At 50.6% G+C, this 14826-nt stretch overlaps 1 protein-coding gene across 1 annotated transcript in view; it reads right to left on the reverse strand.

Moving 5' to 3' along the window:
• Positions 1-6784, reverse strand: part of GPC3 (glypican 3) — a 154178-nt gene extending 147394 nt beyond the window's left edge. Inside the window, exon 1 of the mRNA XM_069811408.1 lies at positions 6548-6784. Coding sequence (XP_069667509.1) covers positions 6548-6713 — 166 coding nt within the window. The 5' untranslated portion in view covers positions 6714-6784. The remainder of the gene's footprint in view (positions 1-6547) is intronic.
• Between the last annotated feature and the right edge of the window lie 8042 nt (positions 6785-14826).

Genomic DNA, 14826 nt, shown 5'->3' on the forward strand with positions numbered 1-14826 from the left:
AAACATCATGGTAAATGCAACAGGCAGGACAGGCTCTTATCAGCTACCAGGGACAAGGTCCCTCCTGGCGCAGAGCGTTGCTACAGAGGGCCAGGGAACGGGGGCCTGACTCCCATCTGCCAGCTATTTTCTGTATATGGCTTTCCCAGCTGGCGAGCAGACCCAAACAGTCCCATCTGTAAGTCCCAATAGTAAGGAAAGGAGGTTTTGATGCCCAGGACCCCCGTCCCCCAGGAGCCACTAATGCACCCCGCGGACCCCCGCCCCAGCAGACACCAATAAAACAGGGACAGCGCTTTTTGACCTGCCAATACGTTTGGGGTTTATTCATGCCGTTGCTTGGAGGACCCTCTTCTGCGCTCGTGCTGCAGCACCGCCCAAGAGACCCAGACCCTGCACCCCAAGTGCTCGGAGCTGTGCAAACCACGCACGCTCCAGAAGCGCAGTGGATGCAGAGACATGAATGCCTGGAAACACACCGCAAGCCCACGGACCAGACACTAGCACGAATTAAACTTGCACATGTTTCTGGCTCCATAAATGCAATGGAAAAGGTCCTGTGAGTCATCAAATCCTACCCCCTGCCTCCCCATCCACCCCCTCCAAGCTTTTTATCTAACACAAACACCTCCAGTGATAGCTCCAACTCGCAAAGCCCATTCCGCTGCCTAATGGCCCTTACTGTTAAGGCTGTTTTTATCTCCCAACCCACCCACCCCCCTTTTTCTTAAGGTTTCACACCATTACACCTCGTAATGCCAGTCTCGGCCCTTGCAAACAACCTCCTCCTTTCGCTATAAATCATTACAAATTCATTTTTGGAAAGAAAGTGTCCCACGAATTACTCCAACGGTTTTATGAAATGGCATTTGGTTGCTCACACGCCAATCTTTGCAAGATTAGTGACACTGATGCGATGCTAAGCATGGGAGCCTGACCCTCCGACACCCAACTCCCATGGGTGAGAAGGAGCTGGATGCGGCCCCTTCCATAGGCACTCGGATGCCAGGCACCATCAGAGTGCTGTGCCATTTATGCCATCTTGGGGAACAGCAGTGTAAATGCTCCAGTAATTTTGCATACGCTTCTAGCTGACAGAACTAATCTCTACAGCTGCAGTAATTTCAGCAGCACGCTGCCTCTTCCTCCTTCTGACACAGGGAATTTTTACTGAAGACCGGGTAGCAGTGAATTTAAAGCACTAAATTTGACTTTGATGTACAATTATTCCTGCAGATAGGTGGTTAGTACAGCAGAAGTAAAAATAATTTCAGTGGATTAAATGTCAAAAAAGCCCTTGAGATCATCTGCAGGCAGTTGTGAACTCCTTCACGAGGCCAAAGGTTTGTATTTTGATTTTAAGCACCCCAGGATAGCTCCAACCCTGTCATCGGATACAGGCAGACAAGTCGTGCTTTCCACCAAAAGCCTGCCCACCCAGATCCAACAGCAGCTTAAATCAGATTAACATTCCCCCCAAATTTACCCCAGGCATTGCCAAAATAAGAACCTGTCCCTGCTTAATGTTACATTACTGCAGCCTCCTCCCCACGCGACGGGAGAGCTCTGCTAATCCGTGCAGCGGCACCCGTCGCCTTCTGCAGTCTGGAAATGTCAGAGGGCTTCAGCCCACCCTCTTAGCTCACCAATTTGTTAATACTGCCCATAAGAAAGCTGCTGCTCAGTGTTAATTTTCTTTCTCTAATCGTTTTGCAGTCAACATCATGCTTTAAACAGATAAAAGCAGTGGTTCAACCTTTAAATACAGCGGATTTTCCCCAGCTATTTCAATACCTTTTTTTTTTTTCATTAAAAACCTTCTTTTATATTACGTGACTAGGGGGTCATGCATCTGTCACTGGCTTTTAATGCCCAGCATTTGGGGGGGGGGGGGGAAATGCAACTGTTTAGAGCTCAGGTTAAGTGCTGATCTTTTTAAAACCTAATTAAAGAGATATAAATTATAAACCAACCTCGTTCAATAGGTGATTAAATTTGGAACAGTATGGGTACTACATGGGATATTTATTACTGCTTAATTATCCTTTATTTTCTATTTCATCTTGTGTTTCACAAGGCCATCTGACTCTGGATTCCTCCCCAAGTCTCGCAATGTTGGCCAGATGATTGCCACACAAATATAATGCTCTATAACACCGCATCTTCTTTTAAAAGAAGTAGTTATGGAGAAAATAGAGAGGTTTTACAGAGTAAGAGTTTCCTCCTAACAACGTATCAACAATATCGTCATCAAAAATATGGAGTTAATTTGTGGGCACCCACTCACCACACACGTTTGTTACACTCACACGCACACACCCTACAGCCATTCCAAAGACTGGGAAGAACGCTCTTCAGGATGTTGTTAAAATTAACCCCTGGGAAAAAAAATAAAATTAATGATCTCACTATAAAACCACTGCCTGGGGAGGCTACTAAGTTTTAGGGTTCTGCTCCTGCTCTCTTAACTATCAAGAGAGCAACTTGCAGGCCTGAAATAATTAAGAACAGAAAACTCAATTATCTAGTAAACTAAGATCTTAAACCACCATGCTAAGCTAAACGGAAAGGCTGCACGGGGAGGAGTATCATTAGTCCCACTCAGGAAAAACAGAATAAAAGAGCAGGAGTACAAAGGGAACCAGCTCACGAGCAAAGGTGCATCAAGTCCAGCGGGAAGAGTTGGGTTTTTCAGTTTTTATACTGCATGTTGGCACACACCAGCTGCCAAAAAGAAGAAAAGAAAAGAGAGAAGAAAGCTTGACATGCTCAGCCACTCAGTTGTAAAGCTTCACACCTCGACTCCAAAAGCAAAAGATTAATCTCCTCAATTTTCTTAGGGTGAATCCATATTTCCTGCCATCAAAGAGAATGAACAAAAAGCTGGAAACTGCACTCCACCATGGCAGGAGGAAAACAGACCTGACAGCAGATATTTCTGCCAAGAAAAATACTCCTCAGCTTCCACGCGACCAGGGACAGAGACATCCATCCCCTCTCCCTATCTTGGCAAGGCGACAACTCGCGCCTTCCCCTCTACCCACGTGCACCAGCCCAATTATCTGGAGTGTCACCACGAACACAAAGAAATCCAAGCGGCAAAGAGGAGAGAAAAAGAGACCGGGAAAAATGGAAATTCAAGTTACTGTTTATAGATGAGAAATTATGCAGGGAAAAGACAAAAGGAAGAAGAAAACCAAGACAGGTAGCATAAGAAAAAGAGAATTTAGTTATTAATGAACGTGAAGTTACCCAAGCACAGAACTGCAGGCTGGCTCACGAGCTGGCATTAAGTCTCAACTTCAGAAAAACCTATGAAAAGCACTCTCCCATCACCCTGCCTTCGCGCCTCTCATCTCGCTCAAGTCAAGCTGTTGCCATGAATTACATCCTCCCACCTCTCCAAACAGTCAGCCACAGCTGACAGTAGTTAGGTCGTGCTGCTCCCCACCTCCGAGCCTGCCAAAACATGCTCCAGAGCTACAAAAACCTGGTCCCCATGCTGCAGGACTGGAGGAGACCAAGTTTCTGCTTGCTGCACGCCTTCAGCTAGAATTACTCCCAGAACATTAATACCACTCATGAAACAGCACGACACTTCCCTCACATCTATCAGAATTGCGTTTTTTTTTTTTTTTTAATTAAAAGTATCAGTCCGGTGTGGCTGGGCTCCTCTATGGGGAGTGCTGTGCGATGTCCTCCCAGCCCACGCGCCGCTGACCCAGTAAAACAGAGCCGTGGGACATTTCTCCCGCGTGTGTTGCAACTCGGCAGCATTTCCTCTGCTTATGCCTTCAGCCACAACTGCTCATAATGCAAAATGTGGCTTCCAGAAGTCATTGTTTTCTGTTTGTGTCAGAAAAAAACCACTTTTTAAATAAGTTGTTTAAACCATCAGTTTCCCCAGGCTGATATGATCTATAGGCAAAGGTTCTCAGAATTGATTCAGTGGTGATTTGTGGCTGAGAACTCCAAAACTTTTTTTAATTGACAGATGTATGAAAGGAAGAAAAGCAATAAACAGAAGCCTGGAAAATAGTCCTTGAGTGATGTTCCCCTATTACAGAGATTTATGCAGCTGCTACTAGGACAAGTGAGAGCTCTGAAGTGTAATTACTACACAGAGTTGTGCAAGATGGGCCAGATCCAAGGTATAAGCAAGCAGTCATTGCCTTAATTATGATCAAGTTTATGTACTTAGGCAAATGTAAAATCCACTTTCAATTTGATATGTGGGAACTTTATCATCATAACAAGCTGGAAGCATTCACTTGAAACACCAGTCCTGTTATGAGATATTGATCCAGCTACCCACGGGCTCTGCAGAAGAGGCAAAGGGCTCCTTACTCCTCCTGAATATCAGGGATGCAGCTGGGGCTCCCAGGGGGGCAAGAGCACAACTGAGCAACTCCAGCAACCCGAATCCTGCTGGGAAAGGAAGATGCCTGGGCAAAGGCAGCCGCTGCAATCACAGCCCAGCCAGCACCACACCGTGGCCTGCAGCTGGGATGGAGGATGCCACCAGTTTCTGGGGAAAGGACCAACCACACTGTGGCACGGAGGCCCCGGCAGCCCCTCAACACTCACAGCACAGCCCACAGGGACCCGCCGGGAGCACCCCGGCTGCCCACCCCTCCGGCACCTCTCGCTGTAAAAAGGCACTCCGAGAAAGTTACCTAGGGATCAAAGCAAACATTGCACCAACTTTCACAGAAGAAGGGGAAGAAGACATTTCTTTGATTACAGACAACAGAATTTGTCATTCTAGTGGTGATAAGAGCGGCTCTTTCCCCTCCCTGCAACTCTCGATGCAAACATTTCATCACAACGTATTTCCAGCACTACCTCTGTACCGACCAGGAGATCGAGGCCCTGCGGGATGGAGAGAGAAGAGATGCTGCTCCTGCAGCTACTCTGAAGGAAGCATTAAGAAAATAGTCAAAAATGATATGGGAAGGGGATGTAAGGATAGGAAGGGGTAAAGGAGGTACTCTCTCACCAAGGTGTACATCTAAACTCTCCTGCTACATCTAACAGCTGTTGGTAAGCTACAGTCCTACAGACCAAAGGATTTGGGATTTGCATGAGCAGACACGACACCTTGCAGTCCCAGCCCTAGGCACCCTGCTTCTCCCCTTCCTCTCCTGCGCTGCAGCAGATCATTGCCGAAGCAACTGTTGTCTTTCTGGCCTGTGCAACACTGAATGCAAGAAATGTAACTCAACACATCATTATTAAAAGCAGCTACTGCTGGCGATGATCTCATTGCACCTCCCCTGCCTGTCACGTTTGCCTGTTATCTCTTTCTTTTCATACTTTGATCATAAGCTTTTCAGGGCAGGCGTTCGCTGCTGCGTATTCAAGCTAACAGAACAGCACCCGAGTTCTCCAGCTGTAACGCAGCTATCAAAACCTATCCATTTGTGTACACACACTCCAAGCACACAGCCACCCACCTGGAGGAGCCGACACCCCCTAATTACCAAAAAGCTGCAAAAGGGCCTTTAAAAGGCAGAGAATGCAAGTATTTCACTTACATTTTAAAATAGGAACGAGGCAGATCTACTGAAAGGAGCCTCCTAGGGTGTAGGTGGCGAGGTTTGGTGCGGTGCCACGCAGGCAGCCACCTGTAATGCTAATTGCACAGCAGAGTAAAACCTCACCCAGATCCGGAACAGTCTCCCGCCCGGGCCGTCGCGCCCCGCACGGTGCACACGCACGCGGCTCGGAAAACGCTGCACTGCCCATTTCCAGCCCCATTTTCTGGAGCTGTGGGCAGCCCTTTTAGCTCAAGCTGGGGATGAGGGTCTGGATGCTCTCGGAGTGTTTTTTTTTACAGAGCGGGATTTCCCTCCCAGGACGGCTTTGCCCATCGCATCGCTCGCTGCCTGGCACGCGGTGCGTGGAGGAAAACAGCTCCGGCCAACGCAGGACCCGCAGGGACACGGCGGGTGCGTGGTGCCTCCGCTCGTGGGCACGGACGCTCCCGGGCACCCCACGCCAGACTCGAGAAAACCCCACCACCACCCAAGAGAGGTGCTGGTTCGGTGGTGTTCGTTCGTGCTGGACGGCCGGTTCTGCCGGCAGCACACCCGCTCTGCCCGACAGCAGAAGTTTGCAGATGAGCCACGTCGAGGTAAAAGACACCCCCCCCCAAAAAAAAAGAAAGGGAGAGCAATAAAAGACCCGCTCATCCAGATTTCCATTCCAGGGACGTAGCGGCAGGCTCCGTTTTAGCCCGGTTGGATGCAGCGGAGCACACCCGCCGCAGCCGAAGCGCCGAGCCCGGCGGTCACCGTCACCGAGCACCGGCAGCCCCGCACCCCGGGAAGAGCAGCTCTCCGCCGGCGGCGGGAGGGCGGGCTGCCCGCACCCGGCTCCGCAGCGTCCCGCAGCCGCACAACCACCCTCCGTGTCCCGTCCACCCCCCCCGTGCCCCCCTCTCGGGGCGCAGCAGCCGCTTCGCCCCGTACCCGAGCGGCCACCGGCGAGCACCGGGAAAGGCGGGGGGGGGCAGGCCGGACGCCACGGGGCCGGGCGTTCTCACCTGGCACGGGGCTCTCGGGCACCCACTTGGCTCCGGGCTGCAGCACCTGGAAAGCGGCGCGGACCGGGCGGCAGGCGGCTTCCCCCGCCGGCTGCGCGGTTCCCGGAGCACCGAGCAACGCGGCCACCAGCAGCAGCAGCAGCAGCGTTCCACCGCTCCCCGACATCCTCCCGGGGCACCGGGGCGCTCCTCTACGCCCCGCCGGCAGGCATCCCCGCCGCGAACCGGGACCGCGCTGCTGCTGCTGCTGCGCAGCGGAGCGGAGCTCGGCCCCGCGCCTCGCGCGGCGCTCCCGGAGCGCCGGGACCGGCTCCGCGCGCGCCGCCCCGCCCCGCCCACGCCGCGCTCCCATTGGCCCCCACCCAGCCGGCCCCGCGAGCTGATTGGTTCCCTCCCCCCCCCACCACCACCACCCGCCGGCAAACTTGCTCCGCGCCCGCCACCGCCCCGGCGTTCATTGGCCCCGCCGCCCCTGCCCCGCCCCGCCGCGCGCCACACCTGCCCCGCCAAGCGTCCCGCGCCCCGCTGCAGCCCGGCGCCGCTCCGCGTTGGCGGGGGTCCGGGGGGCGGCTTTAGGGCAGGCCGGGTGTTGCTCCGGCGCTTCCCTGCCGTGAAGCGCCCGCGTTAAAGCGGCCCCGGCGTTTCGCACAGCGCCACGTGTGCGTCCGAGGCGGGATTTGGAAGGGTGCGTGGGTCTCCCGTTCGCACGGACGCGCGTGGCGTGAGTTCGTGGCGCTGCGGCGTTCGAGCCTTCGGCGTCCCCGGGTTGAGCTGGGAGGGAGGGCCGAGTTACACCCAGCCCCGCTGCCCTTCGCCCAGCCGGCAGAGCGGGGCTCACCTGGGAGCTCGGCGGGGAGAGCAGAGCGGTGCTGAGCGCGGTGTCCCTGGCACCGGAGACGCGGCTAACCCAGTCCCGGAGGGGGCCCAGGGGTGCCCGTGGGTCTGGGGTGCCGTTGGGGGAGCACCGGACAAATCACCAGAAGAGCGACGCTGGAAACCGGCACCCACGCGTGGGCAGGTTGTATTGCTCCGCCGAGGCCGTTTTTCCACCAGTTTCCAGCCGGAGCTGTTGGGAACCCATCAGCTCGCTGAGTGGAAGCCCACAGGCCTGGCAGGGCCCTGCGTCACGGCGACCTTCACTGCGGTGCCAGCTGGGACCGGGACAGCCCAGCTCCGTCCCACCAGCAAAAAAGCCCGAAATACCAGCAATGCGTGCTCAGCTGGAAGGGGCCCACACCGCTCATTGCTCAGCAAGCAGCTGTATAAAGTGGGAAGCGAGCAGGGCGGGGTGAGGGAAGGCTTTACTTAAAAAAGCAAGGGCTACGTATGAAAAATTGCCAAAACTGTGTTTGCCCAGCCCGTCTCCTCGCTGCTCGCCCCCAGCCTGCGCGATGCTGCTTCTGCGGAGAAAAAACAATGAGGGAGCAAGCGTAAGCAGAAGAGCAGGAAAAAAATCTATTTAAAATTTCCAGTGCAAATATAGGATCAAATTATCACTAATGGCTCACTACCAGCTCTTTTTCACTCTGAAATTTTGAAGCGGGATGAAAAATGAAAGTCCAGCCTGTGTGTTTGTTCTAAGAAAATGCCTGCCAGGGAGAGATTGTTAAAATATATTATGGATATGAGACTAATAAGCTGGAATGTGCAACATGTCTCACTGGTTAATGGATTGTCGGAGCCTGTTGCTGTCCACAGGCTGCGCTATTTATTATCTGTTTATTGTGTCTAGTAAGCACGGCTGACAAAACTCCCATTAACCGGGCAGCAAAAAGTCCCACTTTGCAGGAATTCAGAGAAATCCAGAAATTCCTTTTTGCTCAGAGGTGCAGGTGCTCCACGGTGCAAATTGTGCCTGATTTCAGCAGAGCGAAGAGCAGGCATGCGCTCAGTGATACGGATGAGGATTCATTGCTTACGCGTTTTCACTTCTCCCGGTTCCTTACATGAAATACTGTCACACGTGCTTCAGCTCATGTGAGCTGCATCACACTGAATGGTTAACTTATCTTTTCTGTGTCTCCTTCATTGATTCAGTGATGGATTTGTTATGTTTATGCAACAGTTTGGGTTTTGGGTACAGTATTGCTTTAGGTTAGGAATCAATTGGACTGAATTGCAGAATACAAAGGTTGGTGTTTGAAGCACTCCTTTATATACACTATTGCAATCTGTATTATGTTTATGGTCTGAATTACAGTTGTCTAAAAGGCATTCAAGCATCTCCTCTGTTCATCTTCAAACGTGCTGTGTGTATTTCATTTAAGTACAGGAGGCTTTTACTGTTCCAGGTAAGTACACAGATACTGTCAAGCACGCCATTATAGCAACAAATTACATACAGTGCCAAATAGGCAGCATTTAGGTATCTCTGCAAAGACGAGGGAGTGCTTTAGGATTTCAAACCAAATTAAAAAACAACATTACTGCTCTTTACTGGATCTGTCTTCACAGTGGGATCTGTCATTATCTTGACAATAACTCCCTGCAAAAATAAAGCTTATTTATCAACAAGGAGTTATGTCAGAAGTAAGGCCCTGAGCCCAAAGGAGGCTCTCCACCCTGTGCCTGCCGAGGCATTCCCTGGGTGACAATTGCTGATGCTCTCACCTCCGTCAGGACTGCAACAGCCCAAAGAAAATCTGAACCAATTTTCCGGAGCAGTGCATGGCCATGTGACTTGTCTTTTTAATGTGTGAGGGTCGCAAGCATAGGTTTGTCCTGGAGGAGAAAGCAGACGACTTGCTCCAAGATCAGAGGCAAAGTCACTGGGTTAGTTGTCTGCCAGCAGATGTAGTAAGAGCCAAGTCGTTGTCTCATATCCAGGATGATAATTTCCCTTGTTACAACTGCTCACACTGTAAAAATTTCACTTAATCATCTACCTGCCTCAAGCCTGTAAGTAATGAGAGGCAGGATCATGTGTAGCTGATTTTATCAAATGCTCTTATGAAGCTCTCCACTGGGAAAAGCCTGAATCAATTAAAATGCCAAGGAGAGACGTAGGAGAGGGATTCGTACTCCCCAGTAGACGCTTACCGGGTTATCAACGCATTTCACTTACTCTTCCACTATCGAAGGGACGGATGAGCTCCACGGGGACAAGGTCAGCCGAGCCGTGCCTGTAGTGGAGGAAATAGCCGTGGGGCAGGGGAGAAAAGAAAAAGCCTGGAGCATCTGTTGACACATCTGCATGTTTTCAGCACATGCCTGGCAGCCTACATGGGCAAGTTTGGCCCGGCTTTGTCATCCCTGCTGTGATCCCGTTGTGCTGACCATGGCCCAGCTGCATCGCTTGAGATCTCACGTGTCCTGCTGAAACCAAGAGCTGCAGGCAATCACCGCTTCTCCATGTCAAAATGACCCTTTCCATCTTATTCTTCATCCTGCAGAAGCTGCATTTTCAGGGTTTCATAACCATTTGTGGAGGAGGAGAAGGGAGAAGCTCTTCGCTGTATAACAGTACTCGCACGTTGTCTGATGGAAAAAAGAAAAGTGCATTTGCCATGGGGCACTGGCGGAAATGATGGATTGCCAGGTAGCAACCATCCCTCCCCTCTTCGGCAGAATATTGTATTCCGTGTGCTATATAGGGATGCTGATAGATCCATAAAGCATTAGCCTTTTCCTCACCCCAAAAAGCAGTGGCTGATAAATCACTAGTTCTCTGGAGTTTGTTGGGAGCAGATCACGCAGTAGAAGCAGTGAAGCCTTCAGAGAGATGCATCACTTAAAGACACTGCAGATGCCAATAGAGCTGTACATCAAGAACTCATGGACAAATCACTTTGCCTGTCCAAAAATGAGATACTTCAGAACTGGAACTTTTTTGCAAGTATGTACCAGTTTCAGTCACACTCACATCAGAAATTCCTCCTAGAGCCTTGGAAGTTCTCTGCACTCCAGTCCTAGTCATCTCCCCTTTTTTTACAAAGAGTTTAAAAAGTCTTCTCTCTCACTATAGGAGAGAAAACTTACTGAAATTGCAGAATATTTCATGGGATAAAACCTCAGCCAGACCCAAACCTTTCCAAACCAGCTCTTAACTGTGGCTAAGACACAGGTTTTGCAGGGGGCAGCTAGGTGTGCAGCTAACCATCCGGTTATCCGAAGAGTTTTGCATCCTTTGTAAAACTAAAAACGCACAGACATGGCAAGTGTGGCTCAAAAGCTCCTCCACACACCCCTGATCTCTGGAGGACCCAAAGCACAGCATGAAAGGATGAAACACACAGCGTGCCCGCATTTGGGGCGTGCTGGTCATGGGACACAGCCGTCAGGGAGGAAGGATGCTCGTAGCATTCCTCACCACAGCCCAAGCTGCAATGCCCGTCTCTTCTCCAGCTTGCAGTGAGTGAACACTAGCAGAGCTCCTGAGGGCCAGAGAATTGCCTGAGACACAGCTCTACAGAGGGGTTCAAAGCAGAAGAGATGGGAGAAAACTATTCACCGTGCACTGCTGCCTCTGCTGGGAGCACAGAGCAGACATTTCTCAAGCTGATATTTTCATTTATCATCTCCCAATGATTAATCAACTGAAGAGACGATGCCAGGAGACAGCCCAGAAGGCATCAACTCAGAGTGTTCACCTATGAAAATAAAGTGCTGCCGACAATTACCAAGCCAGGGCTGTCACGCCATGGGCATCCCGCTCACAGGGGGAGCTGGGATGTAAAATTACAGGGCACTGCTGGGAACTAGCCCTGCACAGAGCGAGCAGACTGACAGCTTCAGTGCAGGCACGGGAGGCACTCTGGATTTCACTCTGGAGAGATGCTGCACTCCCCATTCCCTGCACTAGCACAGGCTCAACAGCACAGAGCGAGCTCTGCAAGCAGCTGAAGCAACAGGCGATGTGGTGTACAGTGCACGGTCAAAGTGCAAAGCAAGACTGGATCTTTGCAGACCAAGTTAGAGTCATGTGGCTGCACACACTGATGAAGTCCCGTTGTATGATGCAGAGAGCACATAAGCTTTGAGATGGGATTTCCAGCAGAACCAACAGAAGTTATATTGAATATATAAATTGCTCCCACTCCAAAGGAGGCCAGGTATTCAGGTGCCTTTCCAGTAGTGCTTTTTTCCTGTGCAGTGGCACCCCAGTAAAACTCAATTTATGCCTCATTAAATTATTTTAATGCTTAATATTATATGCAAAAACTCCGTGAAGAGATATAATAGAGGAGTATTTCTGCTAGGCTCCTGCAGAAGCTGTCTCCAAGCGCATGGTAATGAGGCGCTTCCAAAGGTATCAGACACCACTTTGCGGGTAGAAGAGCAGATGGGTGACTTAGTGGCAACTTTTATACCCAATAATTCAAGACACTGTGGGGACACAGCGTTCCTCTCCCTCACTGACACTGATCAGGAGTCATTGCTGGAGCCAGTGGATTTGGAGCAGCCTCAGCGAGCACCGAGCCCCGGCAAGGGAGGAGACCTTGGAACAAAGCAATGAGAAGCAGCATGAAGAGCCTTCATCCCCAGGGTGGCTCTGGGGCCAGCGACGGGCTACCACAGTGTTCGGCCACTGTGCAGCAGGATGGACAATATCTCTGTTACTTGCTGTCTGCCCCCCCAGTGCCTTCTTCCTCCCCCCACCTCCCTTTCGGGTTTCTCCCTCTCTTCTTTCTCGTTAAGGAAAGGTCAGTGCACACAATGGCCAGGAGAAAAAAATTGCAAACCAAAGGAGCTTCTGTTTTTACAGACGCTTTCTGCAAGTTCCCACCAGACCCATGGAGTTGTTGTGAGCTGCATTCTGCAGCCGGGGAAGTGGCATGACATTCACCAGCTCCACATTCAACTCGCAACGGGGCACAGCACCGATGTGCCTCTCTGCTGCAGGTGCCTGCCGTTCCCCAGAGGGTCTCTTGGCCTGTTTGGGCTTTTACTGCTTCAGGTCCCCCAGCGCAGACATGATGTCTGTGCCGAGCGTGGCCGGCTGTGTCCCACAGCCCTTCTCTGCCTAGGAGGCGAGGGTCCCACAAGCTGTGCAAAGCTGTCCCTTGCCATCACAGCTCCCTCATCCGTTGTCCCTGCTCCAGCCCACCACATTGGGAGACCATGACCTTGCACTGGTTAGTTTTTTTCAGCCGCATTCATGGCCTGACCCTTCCAAAAGTGATGCCAGCAGCAGCTACACAAGAAGCCATCTGAGCGCTCCTCCTGGCTGGCTGGACTCGGAGCTCAGCACGCATTGGGCTTCTCATTAGTAGCATCCTCGCTTGCATCTGCTATTAAGATTGCGTCCTTCTTGCACAAGCCAAATAATCTAATTAAAAAAACAGTAAGATTTAACACTTGTGCATTTCAAGGCATTTCCCAAACAACAACTAATTATCCTGCTGGACACTCAGCCAGGTTTCACCTCTCTGCGGAGGAGGACGGCATATCGACAGAAGGGAAGTTTTCTTTTAAAAGGAGCCTCAATAGACATCCATGTTTGTCTCATTTCCAATCAGTTAGAATAATGAACCACCTTACATAGAGAGATTTATTTTGTTTTTAAATGCTAAATCATTCCTGCACATAATGCATAAATGTCAGGCCTCTCAAACAGCTCTTTGGGGGTTTGGGGGTTTGTTTATATTATTACTATTAAATGTGAAGCAGAAATTGAGAAGCAGGTAAGTGGGAAGCAGAGCTAGTTTCTCCTGACTCCCCCTGCCCTTTAAATAAGACTGAAAAACCCCACACCTGAGCTATGGGTGTCTCAAGTAGAAGTTCTCCTCAAATGCAGAAATCGCTCCATGTGTGCAAGTTTTGGGGACAGGAGAGGAAAGAAAGGGAGAAGAAGTTGCTGTGCTCCAATACCACTCCATTTTGTGACTCTGGTGTAGGGCACTCCAAAGGTTTTCCATAAACTCAGGGATTAGTGCAATTAGGTCAAAACCCCTCTTTAATGAAGATGGCATAAAGCTGTTGACAACTTATTCCAGAGGGCTTGGCCAACAATGGAGAAAGCAAATAGAAACAAGCCTGAGCTTGCTATTCTTAGTGCTTTGGGGTTGTTAAAATCAGTCTCATGGTACAGGAGGTACGGGGGACCTGACTGGACAGTGCTTGGAGCTGGCACTGCCCAAACACAGGACCCAGAGCCTAAAACCACGGGAGAGAAGAGCTGCTGGGACCAAGGCACTGCTCAGTGGGCAACTCCAGGGGAACCAGAGTGCAAGTGGCATTTTAGGGCTTCATTTTAACCTCAGTTTAAGTGCAAGCATTTAGAAATAAAAGTGACCGTGATGTATTATTCAGTGGGCTGTTTTAGGAGAAACTGAATAATTTTAAAAATACATGCTCAAAGCCAAGTGATTTTTCCTCCCTGCACCTCCCTTTCTCTCGTTGCAACTTCTCTGAGGCCAGCAGTAAATGTCCTGCTGATTTTGGCAGAGTGGAACAAGCAACACTCAGGTCTTACCCATGGCCTTTCAGGGATATGTCCTCATTTGTGACCTGGGCAAGAGTAAGCAGGAAGATCTTAGGGAGAAAGAAGTCTGGCTCCACTAGAAACTGCTCTCACAAATGAGAATTGCTGAGCGTTATATTGAACTATCCCAGTGCTGTCAGTGACCAGTATTTAGTACTCGCAGGGTGAGCATGGGTGGCTTTTGTTTAGCTTCCCCTGGAAAGCAAGACCCTGATTCAACAAGAAAGCGCATTCAGTTTAAGAGCGAAGTACCTCATCATTGCATGATACAAAGCATTGAACCAATACAAACATACTCTGCTAGTGCAAGCATCTTGCAAATGCATAAAAGGTTCACTTTGTTCTGCAGACTTTCTGCCAGACGAGGCATTACCAAGTGCCAAGGGAACGCAGACCAATTCTCACTCGCAGGACATGGTGCTAAACAGAAATTCTGCCACAGAGAGGTCCTGGGCCCCGTCGCGAGCACAGCACTAATGCACTGCAAATTGGCCAGCAGCATCTGACCTTCTGGAACCCATTCAACAAAATGACTTAACTCCAAACTACAAAGCAATCCCATTAAAAGCAGGCCTGTGTGCAAACCCCTGGCTGAATCCAGGAAGGAGCCTTAGAAGTGAAAAACTTCAGTACAAGAGGAGTCGCTGATAGTCTTGCATAAGTATCTTAAGCGCTGGCCGTGCAGTGTTACCGGAGGGAAGACGTGCAAGCAGAGGTGAACATTTAAGCATCGGGATTTAGAGTGTGGTCGCTCCATCTCAAACGCCTTCAGACCAGCCGACCTTGGGAGCTCCTTCATTGCCTTGCTCCCACACCTCTCCAGCTGCAACATGGGGATAATGGTTTTTATCTGTTT

The sequence above is a fragment of the Haliaeetus albicilla genome, chromosome 23, assembly GCF_947461875.1.
Source record: "Haliaeetus albicilla chromosome 23, bHalAlb1.1, whole genome shotgun sequence".
Classification (NCBI taxonomy): domain Eukaryota; kingdom Metazoa; phylum Chordata; class Aves; order Accipitriformes; family Accipitridae; genus Haliaeetus; species Haliaeetus albicilla.